Here is a 23,783-nt window from a genome sequence, read left to right as displayed (position 1 = left end):
AACAGACAAATAAAATATCAAACAGGGAAAAAAAAATGGTCACAGTGGAATATCATTTCAGTCTATTACAGATACATGAGTTTTAGAATTTTGTAAAGTTAAGGGGTGCCTGGGTGGTTCCGTTGGTTGAGCGTCCGACTTCGGCTCAGGTCATGATCTCACGGTTTGTAGGTTTGAACTCCAAATTAGGCTCTGTGCTGACAGCTCGGATTCTGTGTCTCCCTCTCTGCCCCTCCCCTGCTCACGCTCTGTCTCTCTCTCTCTGTCTCTCAAAAATAAATAAACGTTAAAAAAATTTTAAATATCTTTTGGGGCGCCTGGTGGCTCAGTTGGCTAAGCACCTGACTCCTGATTTCCACTCAGGTCATGATCTCACGGTTCATGAGATCGAGCCCCGCCTCGGGGCTCAGTGTGAGCCTTCTTGGGATTCTCTCTCTTCGTCTCTCTCTACCCCTCCTCCCCTCAAACTAAGTAAGAACAAAAAACTTTAAGTATCTTTTATTTGCAGCAATATTTATGGCAAAAAAGAATCAAAGGAATGTTCTCATTGACCTAACAAGGCATCCCAGATAGTTTCTAGTTTGTTTAATGAACCTCTAAAAATAAATTTCTGCAAACATAGAGAAAAACATGTCTGAGGAAATGATTCTGTTCACTGACGAGGCTTTACAGAATGTTCTGAGTAGGCTTTATTCATTTTCTTTATCTGAATATAAGACATTTTATCACTTTAGGTATCAAAAGGGCTTACAACTAAATAAGTTTGTTACATGGGGGTAGGACATAGTTTCTCAGTTCTCACCCACACCCTTAATAGGTGTGGTCTGAGTAATATAACCTCTGCCTGGGTGGGAAATTCCAACTTCTGCTTGGATGAAATAAAAATAAACCAGATCAGAGAGGCATGGTGGGTGTGCCCAAGGGGTGAGGGTAGGAGAGAGTGTCCAGTGGAGGGCCAGTTGTTTGTGCATTTCCCACCAGAAGGGGGCGTCCTTTGTAACCTTTGGAGGCCCAAAGACAGAAGCAGCCAACAGGAGAGGTGAATCTGGAACCCAACAACGGCTTTGCTTTCGAACTTCTGCAGAGTTCTAGAAAGGATGGCTTGAGGTAGCTAGAGGGAGAGAGTTTACTCACTCATTGAGCTGTTATTGGCAAAGCTTTGACTATCTGCTTTGGCTATCTACACACTTTTTTAAAAATGCTTTTTTTTTTTTTTTTTTTTTTTTTGAGAGACACTGCAAATGGAGGAGGGGCAGAGAGAGGGGGAGACACAGAATCCAAAGCAGGCTCCAGGCTCTGGGCTGTCAGCACAGAGCCCAATGGGGGGCTTGAACCCACGAACCGTGAGATCACGACCTGAGCCAAAGTCAGACACTTAACCGACTGAGCCACCCAGGTGCCCCTCTAAATTTTTTTTTAATGTTTATTTTTTGAGAGGGAGAGAGAGAGAGAGAGAGAGAGACAGAGCACGAGCAGGGGAGGGGCAGGAGAGAGAGGGAGACACAGAATCTGAAGCAGTCTCCAGGCGCTGAGCTGTCAGCACAGAGCCCAATGGGGAACTCGAACCCACAAACTGTGAGATCATGACCTGAGCCAAAGTTGGACACTTAACCTACTGAGCCACCCAGGCGCCCCGGAACACTTTTGTTACAAGTCAACTCTCCCCTGTAGGAGGGCTGGTAGACTTGATTTTCAGTACCCAGACTGGAGTCATGTGTTTACGTAAAATAAAGTATCATCTGATACTCCAAGCATGGTTGGCCAACACCCTCTATGAAAGTCCAGATAGAAGACGTCTTTGGGGGCGCCTGGGTGGCTCAGTCGGTTGACCGACTGAGAAGGACAAACACTGCATGATTCCACTTGAATGGGGTATCTAAAAGAGACCCAAGGAAGCAGAGTAGATTGGTGGTTTCTGAGGGTTGGGGGAAGGGCAAGGATGGCGTTACTGTTCCGGGGATATAAACTTCTGGTTATGCAGGATGAGTGAGTTCTAGGGCTGTGCTGTGCAACATTGTGTCTACAGTTAACAACACTGTATTGTGCACTGAAGACTTTGTTAAAGGTACAGGTGTCGTCTTAAGTGTTCTTATCACAGTAATAAAAAGAAAGACATTCGTAAGATCTAACTTCTGCCTTTTCCATCCCTGGCGAGTTATTCGAGAATACTCATCGGTTTCCTCATCTATAGATGCTCCCCATTGTAGGTGCTGTTGTGGAAGTTTAAGAACTTGCACAAGATGATGGGACAGCAGAAGTCAGATATTCAGATCAGGAGAGAGTGGCTCCTGTGGGAGAAGATTGCCCACAAAAGCCCGGCGGTTATATCATACAGGGGGATGTAATTAGTAGTGTCATCAGAAAATCCATCAGTCAGCAGCTGTCAGCAATGCCTGAAGGAAGATTGCTCACACCTGAGGTGGAGAGAACACGCCTAAATGGTTTCCCATCACCTCCAGAGTGTAGACGATCAAGAGTCATGCCAGCCAATGGGGAAGGAGAGATTTTATGGCCAATCAAAGTTCAGGCACAGACTTTTAGTGTGGCTTCCACAGCTGTTCTTTGATGGAGACCAGCCAGGAGGACCAGGGGCCAGATTGGGTGAGGACGTCTTCTCCTTGATCTTTCTTTTTTCCATCGTTTCCCCCTTTCAGCACTTAGTGTAGATCTGGTGTGCATAAAGAACCAGGTAGAGGGGTACCAGAAATGCTCAAGCCCTGCCCCCTAGTTTTGGCAAGGATGTACCAATGTGACAAACATTTTAGGTCACAGAGAGGTTGTCTATCCTCCCCCCCCCCCAACTCTAGGTGACAGAACGGGACTCTTCAGGCTGACCCGGGGCCCCCTGTATTTCTAAAATGTAACCGGGGACATGGAGAATTGGAGGACCTCACGTATCAGATAACTAAGGAGAAAGGGTGAAAACACCAGAGAGCTATTTCTCAGACTCGGTTGGTCTGTCGGTTCTGACTTGTGAGATGCACATGACCTGGGGAGAGATATGAAAAACAGAATTTTTGCAAGGGGGATTTATGAAAGAGGGAGAAAACTCTGGGTGCCCCAGAGTTTATTTTATTTTATGTTTTAAATTTATTTTGAGAAAGAGAAAGCGAGCAGGGGCGGGGCAGAGAGAGGGAGAGAGAATCCCAAGCCGACTCTTGGGAGTCAGTGCAGAGCCTGACTCATCGCTTGATCTCAGGAACTGTGAGATCATGACCTGAGCCGAAATCAAGAGTCTGACATAGTCGTATGCTTAACCCACTGAGCCACCCAGGTGCCCCAGCAGGATTATCAATAATTTTAAGCCACTCTCAACTGCAGATTTATCTCTGTAATCACATCATTCTCCCTCAGGTACTACTTATTCCTTGTTTTTGAAGAATTTTTTTCTCTCTGGAGATTTCCAAGTTCACAACCCCAGGGCAAGATGGCTGAATCCTTTTTCTCGGACTTTGGCTTATTGTGGTACCTAGAGGAGCTCAGAAAGGAAGAGTTCTGGAAATTTAAGGAACTCCTCAAGCAAGAACCTCTGCAACTTGAGCTCAAGCCAATCCCATGGACCGAGTTAAAGAAGGCTTCAAGAGAAGATGTAGCAAAGCTGTTGGGCAAACACTACCCAGGAAAGCAGGCATGGGAGCTGACACTGAACCTGTTTCTACAGATTGAGCGGCGTGACCTCTGGACAAAGGCTCAGGAAGAGATCAGAAGTAAGTGTAGGAGGATGAAGGGGGCAGGGACCCGTGGAAGAAGCTTGGTTCACTAGAACCTTGTGAGAATGAAGGGGATAGTATTAAATTAGTGGCTACTCTCCATCAGCTGAGAACGCATTGTGGGTCAAGGGAGCCTTGGAGGTCATGGAATTGTAAGGCAACTCTGGCCATGCATGGGCCAGTGATGGCCTGTGGGCGGGTAGTGTCCTGTTCATCTAAGGGGTGTCTCCCCATTTTCCTGTCGGGAGCTGAGCCCGTGCTCTTACGAGGGATGCTCTGGGTCAGGTGTTCATCACCAGGTGTGCTGAGATAGAGTTGCATTATGGTAGTTGACTGTCCTTTTGACTAGACCTGCTCCAGGGACGAGGCAGAATCCTAACATTAGGAAATAATCAGAGAGAGCTTATGTCCCCGGCACTACAGAAAGTGCAACTGATGCCTAATATCTTTTTATTCCCACCACTATCCTGAGGTTTACAAATGGGAAAACCGTGGTCCCAACAGCATTTCCTCATGTTAGATGACTTTTTCAGCAGGGACAGGTCTGACTTGACATCAGTTATTTTTTTTTTAATTCTTTTTAATTTTTATTTGTTAACGCTTATCCATTTTTGAGAGGCAGGGAGAGACTTGAGAGACAGGGCGCGAGCAGGGGAGGGGCAGACAGAGAGGGAGACACAGAATCCGAAGCAGGCTCCAGGCTCCGAGCTGTCAGCACAGAGCCCGACGTGGGGCTTGAACTCACGAACCTCGAGATCATGACCTGAGCCAAAGTTGGACGCTTAACCGACTGAGCCACCCATGTGCCCCCAAATCAGTTATTTTTTTTTTTTAAATATAATTTGTCAAGTTGGTTTCCATACAACACTCAGTGCTCATCCCAACAGGTGCCCTCCTCAATGCCCTTCACCCACTTTCCCCTCTTCCCCACCAGCCCCCCCCATCCACCCTCAGTTTGTTCTCTGTCTTTAAGAGTCTCTTATGGTTTGCCTCCCTCCCTCTCTGTAACTTTTCCCCCCCTTTTCCTCCCCCATGGTCTTCTGTTAAGTTTCTCAGGATCCACATATGAGTGAAAACATGTGATATCTGTCTTTCTCTGACTTATTTCACTTAGCATAATACCCTTCAGTTCCATCCATGTTGCTGCAAATGGCATGATTTCATTCTTTCTCATTGCCAAGTAGTATTCCATTGTATATATAAATCACATCTTTATCCATTCATCAGTTGATGGACATTTAGGCTCTTTCCATAATTTATCTATAAAGAACTCACCAAACTCCACACCTGAAAAGCAAATAATCCAGTGAAGAAATGGGCAGAAGACATGAATAGACACTTTTCCAAATCAGTTATTTTTTGACTCATTGATGGCTCATTTACACCCTCTGCTGGAAGGATACTCTTTAAAAAAAAAGAGAGAGACAAAATGTCAGACATTTTTTTAAAAAAATATTTCTTTTTTTAAAAAAGTTTATTTATTTATTTTGAGAGATACTGAGACAGCACGTGCGGAGAAGGGGCAGAGGGAGAGAGAGAATCCCAAGCAGATTTCGCACCATCAGTGCAGGGCCCCTCGTGGGATTTGAACTCACAAACCATGAAATCATGACCTGAACCAAAACCAAGAATCAGTCGCTTAACTGAGCCACCCAGGTGCCTCCAGACAAGTCATTTTTTTTTCATTTAAAAAAAAATTATTTTTTTAAAATTTACATCCAAGTTAGTTAATATATAGTGCAATAATGACTTCAGGAGCAGAACCCATTGATTCGTTACCTACATATAATACCCAGTGCTCATCACATCAAGTGCCCTCCTTTTTTTTTATTTTTAAATTTTTAAAAAATGTTTTCATTTGTTTTTGAAGGAGAGAGACAGAGCATGAGTGGGGGAGGAGCAGAGAGAGAGGGAAACACAGAATTTGAAGCAGGCTCCAGGCTCTGAGCCGTTAGCACAGAGCCCGATGCGGGGCTTGAACCCACAAACTGTGAGATCATGACCTGAGCTGAAGCCAGATGCTCAACCGACTGAGCCACCCAGGCGTCCCTCAAGTGCTCTCCTTAATGCCCATCACTCAATTAGCCCATCTCCCCACTCACCCCTCCTCCAGCAACCCTCAGTTTGTTTTCTGTATTTAAGAGTCTCTTATGGTTTGTCCTCCTCCCTGTTTTTATATTACTTTTGCTTCCCTTCCCTTATGTTCATCTGTTGTATTTCTTTTTTTTTTTAAATTTTTTAACATTTATTTATTTTTGAGACAGAGACAGAGCATGAACGGGGGAGGGTCACAGAGAGAGGGAGACACAGAATCTGAAACAGGCTCCAGGCTCTGAGCGGTCAGCACAGAGCTTGACGCGGGGCTTGAACCCACGGACCGTGAGATCATGACCTGAGCTGAAGTCGGACGCTTAACCGACCGAGCCTCCCAGGCGCCCCATCTGTTGTATTTCTTAAATCCCACATATGAGTGAAATCATATGATATGTATCTTTCTCTGAGTGACTAATTTTGCTTAGCATAATCCACTTTACTTCCATCCATGTTTTTGCAAATGGCAAGATTTCATTCTTTTTGATTGCTGAATAATACTCCATTGTGTGTGTGTGTGTGTGTGTGTGTGTGTGTGTGTGTGTGTATATATATATATATATATATATATATATATATATATATACATTTTCTTTATCCATCCATTGATGGACATTTGGGCTCTTTCCATACTTTGGCTATTGCCGGAAAAGTCATTTTTTTAAAATTTACCTTTGATACAGTAACTCAAAGTTGCAGGATGCTTTGCCCAATTTTACATGTTAATCTCTCATTGATTTTTATCTACTTGTGGGAGTAGACTTCCTATTCTGGTAAGTAAGCCAAGATTCAGATGGATTATAGTAGTCCTAAAGTCTCACGATGCACAGTAGTTGAACCAAGGCATGTCTCCTGGGTTGTGGACCCATCATGCAGTGGCTGGACTGTCAATTGCCACGGCAATTCCTAGGCAGCAAGCTGCTGTTGGGCCAGCGTGCCACATGTCCATAAATGTGGTCCGTGAGGACAGAATGAGCCCAGATGGATTTAGAAGATTCATTGCTCCCTGAATAACAGGAAATGAGATTTATGTTCACATTAGGTTTTGTCCTTTGAGTCTCCCTGGGGGTGCGGAGGGAGGGTTTGGAGGTGGGCTCAGATAGATCTGAGACATAGTTGAGGAGCCTGGAGAGTCAGACATCCCGACCTTACCTAACACCCCTTGACAGCCCTGCCCTCTGCCCTCCAGGGACTGACACTAGCTTTATTACCCTGGCAAGTCTCCAGGGAGCGAGAGACATGTCTAAATTTCTCCAGAGGGGAAAGAAACATCCGTTTTTATTGTGAAAACATTTTTAATTATTATTTTTTAAAGTTTGTTTATTTTGAGAGAGAGAGTGCGCAAGCAGAGGGGGAGCAGAGAGAGGAGTGGGTGGAGAGAGAGAATCCCAAGCAGATTCCGCAATGTCAGTGCAGAGCCTGATATGGGGCTTGAACTCACTAACTGTGAGATCATGATCTGAGCCGAAATCAAGAGTCAGATCCCTTCTTTTTTCTTTTTGTGCAAAAAGGTGATTTTATTAAAGCACGGGGACAGGACCCATGGAAAGAAAGGGCTGCACTATAAGTGTGGGGGGCACTGTTGATGGAGTCCAGGGAGATAAAGTCTAGGGGGAGTTTCCAAAGAGACTTTCACATGCTACAGACTTACTGGAGGCCTAGCTGTTGTCAAGCTAAGGTTGTTTTTCTCTCTAGCAAGGCATTAACATTGAGACAGTAGGGAGTTCCTGGACTTTAGGCTATGATGGGATTGCCTTTTTCTGGTAAACTGGTGGAGACTGTTATCAGTTTCACCATTTGTTTTTTGTCCTTTCTTGTTTTTGGGTAGCTGGGAGTGTCCAAGGAATATCACATATGTCCCACCTGGGGGAGGGCGGTGCTATCTTGTGTTTTGCCCTCAGCCTTCTTTACACTGTCTCGTCGTATCTCTGCCGGACAATTTTGACCTTTAAATCTTTAAGGTTGTTGAAGGTAGAAGCTCTCATCTTCCATAGCTTCTTCCTTCTGAGTAGGGGCATAGAAAGAGTCGGATCCTTAACCGACTGAGCTACCCACATGCCCCAAAACACCTGATTTTAGAAACAAATCTTCCTTTGCCCCAGCGAGAGGAGGGCCATCGCTACATTCCAAGAATGTTATCTAGTCCTATATCCTTGGACAAAACCATCAGTGCCCTTTGCTTGGAAAACATGCAGAAGAACCTCCCCTACTGTGGTGTAGATTTCTCCAATGCAGGTTATGGTCCTTGACCACATTTGTCATTTTATTTAACCTCCTGTAATGTGTTGCCTTGAACATGGAAGGTACATCGTAAGGGTGGGTTGGAAGAATGATGATTCAGGGGTGTGTTTCTGAAATTAACCTGCAGTCAGCATGTCAGAACAGAAATAGCTTAGACCTTATGGTTTCAAATCAGACAGATGTGCGACAGGCACCTGACCCTAATAGTTATTCACTAGCGCAAATTAATCAAGAGACACATTCTCCCTCTCTGATTTTTTTGGGTAAAGTGGGAGTAGAACAAATCTCGATGGGTTGTTGACATGAAAGACATAGTAACCATAGTAACATTCTCAGCCCTGGTTCCTGGCAGACACTCAGTAAATGATAGTGGTTATGGGATTCTTCACTGGGGAGGTTTTGAATGTGACTCTGAAGCATTCACACAATATATTGCCTTGTAGCTCTGAGATAGGCTTCTGGTTTGGGCTAGGTGCTTACATGGACGTGATTTGAGATAGCTTATGGTCCTAATAAAAACTAAGTTAATTAGCCTGGCCATCCATGGACATACCGTAGTCTTCATACAGGTGCTCAAGTAAATCTCTAGGGATCATTCTGGGTGCCAAAGAATGAATGCACTTTTTAAAAAAATTGTTTAACTATCTGGTATTCTACCCCTGTCTACTCAGATAAACCAAACCCATACAGAAATCACATGAGAGAAAAATTCCGTCTCATATGGGAGAAAGAAACCTGCCTTCCAGTTCCCAGTGATTTCTATAAAGAAACCACAAAGAATGAGTATGAAACCCTGAAGGCTGCATATCCTGCCAGCCAGGCTGGAGAGCCCACACCCACGGTGGTCTTGCAAGGTCCAGAAGGGATTGGCAAAACCACCCTTCTGAGGAAAGCCGTACTGGAATGGGCAGAGGGCAACCTTTGGAAGGACAGATTCACATTTATCTTCTTCCTCAATGGCTGTGAAATGAACGCCATTGCAGAGACCAGCTTAGTGGAGCTCATCTCCAGGGACTGGCCTCAGTCTTCAGAGCCGGTCGAGGACATTTTTTCCCAGCCAGAGAGAATCCTGTTCATCATGGACGGCTTTGAGGAACTCAAGTTTGATTTGGAGATTACGACTCAGCTGTGCGATGACCAGAAGCAGCGGAAGCCAATGCAGATTATCGTGAGGAGTTTGCTGCAGAGAAAAATGCTTCCAAAGTCTTCTCTGCTTGTCGCATTGGGAACAGTGGGCATGAGAAGATATTATTTCCTGTTGCAGCATCCAAAATACATAGTCCTCCCAGGATTCTCTCATCATGAAAGGAAGCTGTATTTCTACCATTTCTTCCGCGAGAGGAGCAAAGCCATGAAAGCCTTCAGTTTTGTGAGGGACAACGTCCCGCTCTGTATGTTCTGCCATAATCCTCTTGTATGCTGGCTGGTCTGTACTTGTATGAAATGGCAGCTGGAGAAAGGAAAAGACCTTGAGGTTGCGTCCGAAAGCACCACTTCTTTGTATGCATCCTTTTTAATTAATGTATTCAAGTCAAGAAATGAAAACTGTCCCCCCAAGCAGAGCAGAGCCCGACTGAAAGGCCTGTGTACCTTGGCTGCAGAGGGAATATGGACGCGCACATTTGTGTTTTGCCATGGGGACCTCAGGAGGAGTGGGGTATCTGAGTCCGATACCTTGATGTGGGTGGGCATGAGACTCCTTCTCAGGAACGGCGACTGTTTTACCTTCATGCATTTGTGCATCCAAGAGTTTTGTGCTGCCATGTTCTATCTGCTCAAACAACCCGAGGACAATCCTGACCCGGCCATTGGAAGTGTGACCCAGCTTGTAACAGCAGGTGTGAGTCAGGTCCAGAGCCACTTGTCCCAGATGATAACATTCTTGTTTGGAGTTTCAACTGGAAAAATAACCAACATGCTGGAGACGTCCTTTGGTTTTCTCCTGTCCAAAGAGATAAGGCAGGAAATAACCCAATGCCTTAAAAGTTTAAGTCAGTGTGACACCAATCAGGTTGTGGTGAATTTCCAGGAATTGTTCAGCGGTTTGTTTGAGACCCATGAGAAAGAATTTGTAAGACAGGTGATGGATTTCTTCGAGGAAGTTGATATTTACATTGGTAACATTGAAGAATTGGTAATATCAGCATTCTGTATGAAACATTGCCAAAATTTGCAGAAACTTCACCTGTCTATAGAAAATGTCTTTTCAGATGACTCTGGATCCATCACAAAGTGAGTCCCTCTATTAATCACCCCTATCCCCACCCTACACACACCATACTTGTATCTTGTTTTAGTTCCCAATGGGTCCTCCATGGATGTTTACATGTAAAAAACATGGATTTTGCAATCAGAGACTTTTCACAGTCGCAGTTTTGGTTTTTAGTTTTTAAATTGAAGTATAATTGACATATAACATTATATTAGTGTCAGGTGAACAACTTCATGATTCAGTATTTTTTTAAAAGTTTATTTATTTACTGAGAGAGAGAGAGAGAGAGTTGGGGGCGGGAGGGCAGAGAGAGAGAGAGAGGGGGGAGAGAGAATCCCAAGCAGGCTCGCACTGTCAGCACAGAGACCAACATGGGGCTCAAACGCATGAACTGCAACATCGTGACCAGAGCCTGAATCAAGAGTCAGATGCTTAACCAACTGAGCCACCCAGGCACCCCATAATTCAGTATTTTTTAAAAAACATTTTAAATGTTTATTTATTTTTGAGAGAGAGAGAGAGAGAGAACACAAGCAGGGGAGGGGCAGAGAAAGAGGGTGACAGATATCCAAAACAGGCTCTGCACTGACAGCAGAGAGTCTGACACAGGGCTCGGACTACAAACCACAAGATCATGACCTGAGCTGAAGTCAGACGCTTAACCCACTGAGCCATCAGGCGCCCCTCAGTAATTTTTTATGTTGCCAAATGATCACCTCAATATGTCTAGTTAACAGCTGTCACCACACATAGTTACAAAAATTTTTCTTGTGATGAGAACTTTTTAATTTTTAAATTTCTTATTTTTTAAACAGTAAATAAAAAATATTTATCTATTTTTGAGAGAGAGAGAGCAAGAGTGAAAGCAGGGGAGGGACAGAGAGAGAGGGAGACACAGAATCCGAAGAAGGCTCCAGGCTCCAAGCTGTCAGCACAGAGCCTGATGTGGGGCTTGAACCCGTGAACTCTGAGATCATAACCTGAGCTGAAGTTGGATGCTTAACTGACTGAGCCACCTAGGCACAACTTATTCTTATTTTTATTTTTTAAAGTTTATTTATTTTTGAGAGAGAGAGAGAGAGAGAGAGAGAGAGGAGAGAGAGAGAATCCCAAGCAGGTTCTGCACTGTCAGCACAAAGCCTGATGCAGGGCTTGGACTCCCCAACCTCGAGATCATGATTGAGCTGAAACTAAGAGACGCTTAACCTACTGTGCCACCCAGGTGCCCAGGTGCACTTTTTAAAAGTGAACTCTACACCTCACATGGGGCTCAAACTCACAACCCCAAGGTCAAGAGTTGCACGCTCTATGGAATGAGCCAGCCAGGCGCCCCATGATGAGAACTTTTAAGATCTGCTCTCTTAGCAACTTCGACAAATGTAATACAGTATTATTAAGTGTAGTCACACCCATGCTGTACATTACATCTCCATGACTTTATTTTGTACCTATATGTTCATATTTTTGGATGTAGTTTCCTGTTTCACTGATGGATCACCAAATCTCAACCTTCATTCATACAACAGTCAGGTATTGTTGCCTAAAGCTGGAAGAAAAGGAGGCTGAATAAGACTGAATAGCTTGTCTAGGGTCACTTAGCTAATAAGTGGTTCAAATGGGGTTTGATTCCCATTGCTCTGGCCTCAGGGTCCTTTCCTTAGCCACTTGACCTGTTAGCTCAGCCAACCTGGCCTTCCCTCTCCTTGTTCAGGCCCGGGTGTCTTTTGGGGAGCTTTGGGGGCTCTGGGGATGGTGTTCTGCCTGTTTTGAGAATGTGCTGAGTTGCACTGCGCCACTGGAGAGTCACGGTCTTTGTTCTCCCACAGTGACGAGGAGAAGCTCTCCTTCTGGAAGGACCTTTGTTCTGTGTTCACGGCCAACAAGAACTTTCAGATGTTAGATCTGGACAATTGTATGTTTGATGAGCCCTCCCTGGAAATTCTCTGGAAAGCCCTGGCTCATCCTGTTTGTAAACTCCAAAAGTTCGGGTAGGTTGGATGTTGACCTGTAAACAACTGAGTTTCATCCTTTCTACTCTGGGTTTTTTGGGAAATACCAATGCACAGAGCTGCAATCCAATGGCTCAAGAAACATTTGGGGAGCACTTTCCTTGATACCAATATTTTATTGACAAGAAGCAACTGTGAGCAAACTGGGGGACTTTAGGATTGAACATGGTCAACAGGGTAGGTCCCCAGCCACTATAGGTCAGTTTCCATGCACAAATGGGGAAGTGCTTTGTTTTCTGGGGTGGGTGGCCACCATTGGTTCCCCCTTCTTTTTTTAATGTTTATTTACTTTTGAGAGAGAGAGAGAGAGAGACCGTGAGTGAGTGGAGGGCACAGAGAGAGAGAGGGAGACACAGAATTAATTACAAGTAGGCTCCAGGCTCTGAGCTGTCAGCACAGAGCCTGATGTGGGGCTTGAACTCATGGACAGTGAGATCATGACCTGAGCTGAAGTCAGACACTTAACCGACTGAGCCACCCAAGTGCCCCAAAACCTTAGTTTTTAAACAAATGGATCCTTTCCTTGGGAAACATGGTTCTTCTTGGAGAGTTAACTCAAATACATGCATCCCCGTTGTATGTCAAGCTCCGGCCTGGACCTGTGGGTGCAAAGATGCACAAGCATCGTGTCCCCATCCTGACGGTGCTTAGAATTTAATATGGGATGAGTTTGGTTCACTCCCTTCCAGTATGGACGGTGGTGTGTGGGCATGCAGGGACTAGCAAGAAAGGAGAGAACCGAGCAGCTGAGCCTCTGTGTTTGTCTGCTGTCTGAAAACCCCAGGTAGAGAGAATTTACAGGTGGCAGCAACGGGATATCTACAGTGTTGTGAGCCTAAGCATGGTAGACAGGTGGGAGGAATTGTGTAAGACGTATCTTCCTTTGTGCTTGGACTCTGCTGCATGAGTTTCCACATTTTTTCTAGGTATAATTTTGCATCTTATGTTGGAAATGGCCCAGACTTCTTTGAGGCCATTCTTCACAACCCTTATCTGAAATGCCTGAACCTGCACGGCACTAGACTCTCCCTTGTGAACGTCAGGCAGCTGTGTGAGACGCTGAAGCACCCCGTGTGCATCGTGGAACAGCTGATGTGAGTCTCGGCTTGTCCGCACTCAGTGATGTTTCTTGTCCAGCATGGAATTTTCCGTGGAATGTGCCCATTTCTTTCCTGCATCAGTCTTTTGTCTCTTACATGGTAAATTTTCCATCTCAGCCTCTCCAGACCTCAGAAGAGCGATCTTCAGACCTCTCAGAAGGCTTGTTACAGCTTTCCCTCCTTTGGTAGTCACTTGGATTACTTCTCGTGGACACCTTACCTTCCTCTTCTTGGTTCTGTCCTCAACCACCTATGCCAAAACCAAAACTCCATTTTTTTCCCCTGAAGATATTCATAGACACTTAAAATGAGAAATCATATCAATGACCACAAGTGTACTTATGTCAATCTGGTTGGTGACAACATGGAAGCCAGAGGGAAAGCGATTTGCCTCAGATCATTTCTTCCTCTTGAAAATTATCTGGGATGCCCCTACCTACCATAGTTGGGTGGTTTCTAGACAGGATCAATCCATTTTATAGCAGAAAGAAAAAGGGGGGTGTAATTGAGAACCAACTCATTAAACCCACCTGGAGAATATGCTCTTCTCTCCCCTGCTTCAGAGTCTCTTCTTTGCTGGAAAAGTTGCAAATGTAATTGACAGATTCACATACACTTGGTTAACTGTAACTTGGTTGAGATCCATCAGGAGAGAGAGGTGCATTCCGTGCATGAGTTGTTTGAACACACAGGCTTTCTGTAGATCCTTTTCCTCATTTGAACTCTTTCCATATCATGACTTTTTTTTTCTACTCTAGCTCTCTCTAGTGATGGGGAACTTAGAAAATTCCTGAGTATTTTGCTCCATTTCATGTTAGGCCATTTGCACAGGGTTTTAATATTCCACATTAGCATAAGAATTGGGGAACAGATCTAGGAAACCAGGGGTCATTTGTAGACATTTACTGAGGGAAACTTTGCCTCTTTGGGGCAGACCAATTGTAATCTTGACTTCAGTTTGAGGTCCCCCAAATCAGGTTCCCCCCAGACCATTAGTTCTCAACAGAGGGCAGTTTTTTCTCTTAGAAAATGTCAGCATCTGGACATTTTCAATGGTCATCATTGCCTTGGGAGGATGCTACAGGCATGTAGTGGGTGGAGGTCAGGGGTTCTACTCTTAGCATCCAATAACATCCAGGACAGGTCCCACAACAAAGAATTTTCCAGTTCAAAATGTCAATAGTGCTGAGATTTGAGAAAGCCGCTCTAGCCTATGATATGTCCTATTTTTTAAAAAATATTTTTTATTTTTAAGTCATCTCTACACCCACCAGGGGGCTTGAATTCACAACCCTGAGATCAACAATTGCATTCTCCACCAATTGAGCCAAACAGGTGCCCCCACAAGATGCTCTTTTCAGCTGCATTAAGGCTCAGACCAGGGCTTCTCAACCTTAGAACTATTGACGGACAATCAGATTTATTGAGCTCCAGATCATTCTTTGCTGTGGGAAGAGGGGCTGTCCACAACAATGTAGGATGTTGAACAGCATCCCTGGCCTCCGTCTACTAGATGCTAGCAGCACCCCTCTCCCTAGTTGTGACAACCAACAATTTCTCCAGACACTGACAAATGTCCCCCTGGGGTAAAAAATCATCCCCCTGTTGAGAACCACTGGCTCTGATTTTTTTTTTAATTTACATCCAAATTAGTTAGCATGTAGTGCAACAATGATTTCAGGAGTAGATTCCTTAATGCCCCTTATCCATTTAGCCCATCCTCCCTCCCACAACCCCTCAGTAACCTTCTGTTTGTTCTCCATATTTGAGAGTCTCTTCTGTTTTGTCCTCCTCCTTCTTTCAGTATTATTTTTGCTTCCCTTCCCTTATGTTCATCTGTTCTATGTCTTAAAGTCCTTATATGAGTGAATTCATATGATGTTTGTCTTTCTCTGACTGACTAATTTCGCTTAGCATAATACCCTCTAGTTCCGTCCATATAGTTGCAAATGGCAAGATTTCACTCTTTTTGATTGCTGAGTAATACTCCATTGTATATATATACCACATCTTCTTTATCCATTCATCCATTGATGGACATTTGGACTCTTTCCATACTTTGGCTATTGTTGATGGTGTTGATATAAACTTTGGGGTGCGTGTGTCCCTCCGAAACAACATTCCTGTATCCCTTGGGTAAATACCTAGTAGTGCAATTGCTGGGTCGTAGGGTAGTTCTATTTTTAATTTTTTGAGGAACCTCCATTCTGTTTTTCAGAGTGGCTGCACCAGTTTGCATTTCCTTGCATTCTCTTGCAAAAGAGATCCTCTTTCTCTGCATCCTCACCAACATCTGTTGTTGTCTGAGTTGTTAATGTTAGGCATTCTGACAGGTGTGAGGTGGTATCTCAATGCGATTTTGATTTGTATTTCCCTGATGATAAGTGATGTTGAGCAGTTTTTCATGTGTCGGTTGGCCATCTGGATGTCTTCTTTGGAGAAGTGTCTGTTCATGTCTTTTGTCCATTTCTTCACTGGATTATTTGTTTTTTGGGTGTTGAGTTTGATAAATTCTTTATAGATTTTGGATACTAACCCTTTATCTGATATGTCATTTGCAAATATCTTCTCCCATTCCATTGGTTGCCTTTTAGTTTTGCTGATTGTTTCCAGATTTTTTCCTAACTTCAGTGGAAAGCAATAGGGATAAATAAATAGAGTCATGTAATTACATTTGTGCTTTTATTTTTATTTTATTTAAAAAATTTTTAAATACTTCTTTATTTTTGAGAGAGAGACACACAGAATTTGATTGGGGAGGGGCAGAGAGAGAGGGAGACACAGAATCTGAAACAGCCTGCTCTGAGCTGTCAGCACAGGGCCCCATGTGGGGCTTGAACTCATGAACAGTGAGATCATGACCTCAGTCAAAGTCGGATGCTTAACCTACTGAGCCAACCAGGGGTCCTGCCACATTTGTGCTTTTCAAGTCTGGAATGTAGATGGTGGATTTGCTGGTGTAAGACTGGAAGCTGGGATATGGTCCGTGGCCGCTCAGAACCTGTGGTCACATTCTGCAACATGTGTCTCACATGCAGGTTGGGGAGGTGTGACATCACAGCAAAAGCTTGCGACGATATTGCCTCGGTCCTGGTCTGCAACAAGAAGCTGAAGCTTCTGTCCCTGGTGGAAAACCCTCTGAGGAATGAAGGCATGCTGATGCTGTGTGACGCCCTGAAGCACCCAGACTGTGCCCTGGAGACACTGCTGTGAGTCCATCTGGGGAAAGTGGGCTCTGGGGAGACTGTGGACATGTACATGCGGACCCATCAATAGCGGAGGTAATCAACTGCTCACTGAGGGAGACTGCAGAACACAGAGTCTATAGTCAGACCTGCCTCTCCATGCCTCAGTTGCCCTGTCAGTAAAATGGAGCTGGTACAACACCTCCTCCATAGCAGCACCATGAGGTTGAATTCGAGAGTTGGAGACCCACCCTTAGGTACCTCGTGTCTACTTGAGAGCCCAGTAAATCCTGGTTATTGTGAACAAGGACCATGCCTTAGATACAATTGGTGCTGGGGAGAGGGAGCGTGTAAACATCTAAGACAAGGCATTCATTTGGTCCGTTTTAGGAGCAAGGTTTGCACGTTCTAGGTTATTACTGGGGCCCTCCAGAGCTGCCATTTCTCTCATGCTACAAATATGCACAGTGGAGTGCTTCCTCTGTGGTGGGCGGTTGGCTAGGGCAGCGGTAGAGTGGGACCCCTGTTTGCCCAGTGAGGCCACATGGGAAACTTAGTGTTAAATCACGTGGAATGTCGTGGTGGTTCCATGTGGGGGCAGGTGCAAGAACGCCAAATCCGTGGCTGTGCATGAGCAACCCAGAAACAGCTGTGTTGTGTGCATGTATGTGTGCACATAGGCCTGTGCATCACACACTCACACACACACACACACACACACACACACACAGGCATCTAAGACAGGAAAGGGAAAGAATACTACCACTGAGATGACATTCTAGACTGTATAGGAAAATCAACAGTGAAATATGTTCCAGGAACATTAAACACTAAAACCAAACCATGAAAGAAAGAAAGAACCCCCCCCCCCCAACTTTGATCTATAAAGATTAGAAGGAAAAACCATTGGGGGTACGAAAGAAATGACATATGGGAAGGTGGAAACATTTGGCTATGTAATAAGTGGCTGATGTTATACAATGAGTAGAATTAACATGTACTTGATGACCAGCAATTAAAATGGGCTGTATTTTTCTTTCTTAAAAAAATTTTTTTTAATGTTTATTTATTTTCGAGAGAGAGAGACAGACAGAGACAGAGTGTGAGTGGGGGAGGGGCAGAGAGAGAGGGAGACACAGAATCCCAAGCAGGCTCCAGGCCCTGAGCTATCGGCGCAGAGCCCAATGCAGGGCTCAAACTCACAAACTGTGAGGTCATGACCTGAGCCGAAGCCCGATGCTTAACAGACTGAGCCACCCAGGTGCCTCTCAAATGGGCTGTAGTTTTCTAAAGGGTTCCTCAAGATCCATCACTTAACACGGTTTTTTTGTTTGTTTATTTGTTTATTTTTACACCATAATCAGTATTCCTTAAAAATAGGTGGAATTTGGGCCATCTGGGTGGCTCATTTGATTGAGCATCTGACTTTTGATCTTAGCTCTGGTCTTGATCTCAGGGTTGTGAGTTCAGGCCCTGTGCTGGGTTCCATGCTGAGCGTGAAGCCTATTTAAGAAAGAAAAAGTGGAAGTTAAGAAACAAAGCAAACAAACAAATGAATGAAAAAAAGAGAGAAAATTCCAGACTCTTAAAAAAATATTTGTTTATTTTTGAGAAAAAGTAAGAGCATGCAAACAAGTGGTAGAGAAGGGGCAGAGAGAGAGGGAGACACAGAATCCAAAGCAGGCTCCAGGCTCTGAGCTGTTGTCACAGAGCCCGACGGAGCGCTTGAACTCACAAACCATGAATTCATGACCCAGGTTGGACACTTAACTGACTGAGCCACCCAGGTGACCCCCACCCAGGTGACCCCAGATTCTTAAATACCGAGAACAAATTGGTGGTTGCCAGAAGGGAAGTAGGTGGCGGGATGGGTGAAATAATGAATTATGTGATGGGGATGAAGAATACATTTACCGTGATGCTCACTGAGTAATTAATATACAGAATTGTTGAATCATTTTATTGTACATCTGAGGCTATTATAACCCTGTATGTTGATTATACTTCAATAAAAAAAACTTTTTTAATGAAAGACTGCTGAACATGTACAAATGTCACTAGTAATTTTAAAAGTAAAAATGTTCAACAAAATAATGCTCTTTATAACGAATGCTCAAAAATTTAAAATATATTCCACTTGGCCAGGATTCTGCCAAATGGACAGATTTATACAATGATTGGGAGTATTAATTTGTCGAGGTTTTTTGCAAAGTATGTTAGCAAATAAAGTGAAATGAAGAGTCTTAATAGTAAGCCTTAAAAAAGCATTAAAAAAAATTTGAGGCAAGGTAGTAATTCAATATAACTTAAAATGGCAGAAAGTATAAAGAATACAAGTGGAGATATTTAGGAAATATATACAGTAGTGAAGCCACTGGAGATTATCTTATGCAACCATTAACGTATTAATGAATTTTCAAAATACGTATCAGTGAAGTTTCAAAATTCAAAATACTTATTTCATTGAAAAAAGTATGAAGTACGTGCCATTGGCTGATCTTAAACACGAGAAGATGGGAAGAAAAATCCATCATAGATGAGCAGTGTTTGTTTATCAGAGACTTGTGCTTGCTTCCTGCCAGAGGTCGTGCTCAGGGGTCCCCTGAAGCCCAGGCAAACAACCAGAGTGAGTGAGGGGCTGGGTGGAGGTGCTGGTGAGTTGGACAGGGCCTGCCCCTGCCACATGGGAGTTTCTGTTCCCCGCCGTGTGTCTTTTGCTGCGTGACCACCTGCCATGGAATTTCAGGTAGCTGGCTTGTCTGTGGGAGGTAGAGGTAGGAAATTCCATGTGAAATCTCTTGGTTCTTACATGTTGACCGCTAATTAAAAACAAAACAAAAACATGTCAAACATAATATCAACTAAATTCACTACATCAAGGGGTAACATTCACTCGTGAGCTGCTGGTGTCTTACGCTTCCCGCTGCTTTCCAAATTTCCAACAGTGGGTATAACCAGAGAAATCATGTTAAATACAACGTCATCCAGCACATTCCACCACATGATAAGCACAAGTCCCTAGAAGGGATGACTTTGGCTAAGGTCACCTAGCCGGTGGTGACCTGACCTGAAGCTGGAATCTGAGATTCTGTTGCCCAGTTTGGAATGCCCTATTCCAGATCCCACATTCTTGCTTCTGTGTTTGTGCAGCTGTCGGGTGTTCTAATTCTCTTACTTTTCTCAAGTGAGTCTGGAGTATGAGGAATAACTTGCATGTGGCTTCATGAAAAGGTTACCAGTTGGAGCCTGAGCGGGTTGACAAGTTGAGTGTGTGTGTGTGTGTGTGTGTGTGTGTGTGTGTCTTTGCAGGCTGATGTGCTGTGGCCTCACCTCTGTGGCCTGCGACTACCTCTCCCAAGCTCTTGTGTGCAACACATCCCTGTCCGTGCTCGATCTGGAGTCAAATCTCCTGGAAGATAGTGGAGTGGCATCTCTTTGTGAGGCACTGAAGCATCCAAATTGCAACATCGAGCAGCTGTGGTAGGTCTGGCTATGATTTGCATGAATGTCAGAGTATCCTTTTTGGATATCAGCACCCTGAAAAGGAAACAGGAAAGGGGAACATCACGGGGTCTGCTGAAAAAAGCAAGGCCCTGCCTGATACTTGCAGGGGTGTCCAGTGGTACTCACGTGTGTCTTGACCAAAGAGCTTGACAGGTCTTGGGTAGGACACACTGCTCTGGAGTTGGGTCTCTGGCCTCAGGAAGGCCAGAAATGGAATCCCCTGTGCCTTAGGCTAGCCAATGAACATGTGAGGATGCCTCACCTCTCCTCCAGTGTGACGTGAGGATAATTATGTTTCCCATGTCAAAGAATTGGGGTGACCAGCGGGAATAGTGCACATAAAGAACTATTACCAATGACTTACCCAAAATAAACAATCGATAAATGATGGCAGGAGGCATAGTATTATTGCTTCTACTGGGCACTGGAAACTCTTCTGGGTAGATAAGATGATGAATTAGTAAATGAAACACTCTAATATCTCTGTTTCCATGGAAGTCAATTTTATGGGGTCTCTCTCTCTCTCTCTCTCTCTATCACACACACACACATACAAGAGTGTGGGCTGCAAGTATATGTGTATATATCATGGTTTATCAATCTTAGCACTATGACATTTGACCTGCATCATTCTTTATTGTGGGGACCGGCTGTCCTGTAGGATCTTTTATAGGATGTTTAGCACCATCTCTGGCTTCTACCCACTAGATGCTGTTGTACCCTCTTTCCCAGTATGGCAGACCAACATTGTTTGTGGAGATTGCCCAAAGTCCCCTGGGGCAGGAGGGAGGGACAAAAATCATTCCTGCTTGAGAACCACAGAAACACATACACACATATATCAGACAGATACATACATACACACACACACATATAACATATGTATGTCTAGGTATGTCCATACATGTGTATGTGTCCATACAGACTTATGAATATATGCATACATTATATAAGACTTATGAACATATGTGTACATATGCTGTGGGTGATAAATACTGTGGAGAGCTTGGAGGTAGGACAGAGACTGGGGACATGATGCTATATAAAATAGTGAGAAAGGTCCTCACCAAAGGTGATGTTAGTGCAGGGAGTTGAAGGCAGTGAGGGAGTAACCCCACTGATACTTGGGCAGGAGCATTCAACCAGCAAGAACAGGTACAGAGGCCCTGGGAGAGCAGAGACAGGCAGCAGAATCACAGCCCAGCATGTTGGGCAGGAAGGCGGAGGAAACATCACCATCGTCATCTCAGAAATACTCGGGGACATCTTCCTTCATATGCGTAATTGAAAATAAGCTAAGCTGTGCAAGATGGGACCTCATGATTGTATCTCGTGGTGTGTATTTTCTCCCCAGGTTGTCGGATTGTTACCTTACTCCTCTTTGTTGCAAGCACCTCTCTGCTGTTCTTGTTTGCAATGAAAAACTAAAGACCCTGAAACTAGGGAGCAATGACATACAAGACGCTGGAGTCAAGGAATTATGTGAAGCTCTGAAGCATCCGAACTGTAAAGTAGAGACTCTTGGGTGAGTGTCACAGAGTATCTTTATGAGAAGTCTTGCCCATTTCAAGAATAAAAAAGGCTGGAGGATTAGTGGTACTTAGGGGAAGCAGGTTTAAAACCATGTGTGTCTGGAATGATCTGATTAGCAAAATGCCATACTGTGAAGCCAGGGCTCACGCAACTTTGGCTCTATTGACATTTGGGACTGAGTAGTTCTTTGCTGTGGTGGGGAAGGGGCTGTCCTGTTCACTGTATGATGTTCAGCTGTATCCCTGGCTTCTTTCTACCTGAGAGATGCCAGCAGCACTGTCCAGGTGTGTCAGATGTCTTCACATGTTGCCACATGTCCCCCAGGGGACACAATGGCCCTGGTTGAGAACCAGTGGTCTAGACTCTAAAGTTTCCTGCTCAGAGGTGTGGAATTGGCATCTCACAGTGGTGTGCCTTCTGGCCTGCCAAAGCTGCTGTGTTTCCCTGTTGCAGGCTGGAAATATGTCACCTCACCACTGCCTGTTGTGAAGCCCTGGCCTCGGCCCTCACTGGCTGCAAATCACTGAGGAACCTGAACCTGGACTGGATTAGCTTGGACCATGATGGGGCAGTGGTGCTTTGTGAAGCCATGTGCCATCTGGACTGCACCCTGCAGCGGCTTGGGTGAGTGGACGCCATTTCCCTTGTTGGTGAGACACCTCAGAGTGAGTGAGGTTAGTAGGTTTTTCTCACTCTTGGCGTGACTGACATTTGGGTTGGAGGGTCCTTTGCTATGGGGGTATCCTGTGCATTGCAGGATGTTAAGCAGTGTCTCTGGCCTCTTCCTGCCCCTTACGTGCCCATAGCACCTTCCTCTGGTCATGATGATAAAAAGTGGAAACGTTGAGGTTGCTGAGAGCCAAGATTTTAATTGTTCTCACCACAAAAAAAGGAAATTATAATAATGTGACATGATGGATGTTGCTAACGCTAAGTTGGCAATATATAGATGTATCAAACCAATGTTGTACATTTTAAGCTTATCCAATGTTATGTATCCATTGTATCTCAATAAAATAATAATAATTTGAAAATTAATAATTAATGAAAAAAGAATAGCTATGACATCCGTTCCCTGAAGTAAAACACAAATGTCTCCTGACCTTGTCACATGTCCTCTGAGAGGCAAAATTGCCCAGGTAAGAACTGCCACCTTCCTATAAACACCATCTCCTGCCTTGTATTGCCTGTAAAGATGTAACCTCATCGTGGACGTGACAGATGGGTCTATAAAGGGCTGAGCAGTTTTGACCCAGAAGCACTTTCCTAGAAGAGTAGCAGTCAGTGTTATTCTGAACATGATATTTGCATGTACAGTGTATGTATTTGGCACCTGTAGAATGAATATTTGGGTGCTCTCCATATGCCAGGCCCCTGGATGATATGCTGATGAGGAACAGAATGATTCGCAACCCCATTCTGCACATTCCTACCCTTTCTCCACTCATTCACAATGATTTTCCCAGTCACTTCTAGGAAAGAATGGATTGGTAAGCAGCACTGGGATGTAGACAGGCAAACGATGATGCATGAAGTCAAGAAAATGTGGTTTCCATTTTCCCAGGCTGGACAAATCTGCGTTTGATGAGGAGACTCAGATGCTACTGACCACTGTGGAAGAGAAAAATCCCCACCTGACCATTTCCCACCAACTTTGGGTCAACGAAGAGTACAGGGTCAGGGGTGTGCTCTCTTGATGGGGAACACCTCAAGTAAATGTCTCACAAAGGCTTCTCCTCAGTCACAGTGGGTGTTCTCATCCTGACATACCCTGTCCTATAAACTGTAATTCATGGAGGTGGGGGCTGTGATTTCAGACCTGTCCCTTTACAGCGTCCTAGCGATATGACGGTGGAATGTGACTCAGTTTATAAGTGCCAACTGTGCCTAAGTCCCCACCCCATCTTTAAAATTCCCACCCTCCCTTGCAGTATTTAGAGGAATACATTAAATGGATAAACACTTTGGAAAGCATGACTTTATTTTCTTAGTGGGTGTCTTGGGATGGAGGTAGGCGCTTGGATTTGAAGGAACCATAATCCTCTGACAATTTTGACTTAGAAGTGATGGTAGAATGTGTCTATAGATTTTAGGTTTTATTTGCTGTCCCTATATCCAGCATCCACCCAAACTTTCCATTTTTAGTTTGTGCAAATTGAGATTTGATCAGTTTTGTGGTCAAATAATAAAAACACATT

The 23,783-nt window shown here is 44.3% G+C and overlaps 1 protein-coding gene across 1 annotated transcript; it reads left to right on the top strand.

Annotated features, from left to right (window-relative positions):
* The first annotated feature begins 3,145 nt into the window (after nt 1-3,145).
* Nucleotides 3,146-23,783, top strand: NLRP9 (NLR family pyrin domain containing 9). The gene is made up of 9 exons (XM_049620780.1): nt 3,146-3,707; nt 8,714-10,274; nt 12,081-12,242; nt 13,190-13,357; nt 16,402-16,572; nt 19,858-20,028; nt 21,407-21,577; nt 22,039-22,209; nt 23,150-23,783. Exons 1-9 carry the CDS (start codon nt 3,428-3,430, stop codon nt 23,280-23,282), a joined length of 2,988 nt encoding a protein of 995 aa, XP_049476737.1. The 5' UTR covers nt 3,146-3,427; the 3' UTR covers nt 23,283-23,783.

The sequence above is a fragment of the Panthera uncia genome (assembly GCF_023721935.1).
Source record: "Panthera uncia isolate 11264 chromosome E2 unlocalized genomic scaffold, Puncia_PCG_1.0 HiC_scaffold_19, whole genome shotgun sequence".
Taxonomy (NCBI): domain Eukaryota; kingdom Metazoa; phylum Chordata; class Mammalia; order Carnivora; family Felidae; genus Panthera; species Panthera uncia.
Note: the sequence above shows the minus strand (reverse complement) of the source record. Positions and strands in the feature narration are given on the sequence as shown.

Excerpts from the sequence above, each read along its gene's own strand:
- NLRP9 (XM_049620780.1), top strand. The coding sequence starts at position 3,428 with ATGGCTGAATCCTTTTTCTCGGACTTTGGCTTATTGTGGTACCTAGAG. Across the intron at positions 13,358-16,401 it reads TGCATCGTGGAACAGCTGAT|GTTGGGGAGGTGTGACATCA; the intron begins GTGAGTCTCGGC and ends TCTCACATGCAG. Across the intron at positions 22,210-23,149 it reads TGCACCCTGCAGCGGCTTGG|GCTGGACAAATCTGCGTTTG; the intron begins GTGAGTGGACGC and ends CCATTTTCCCAG.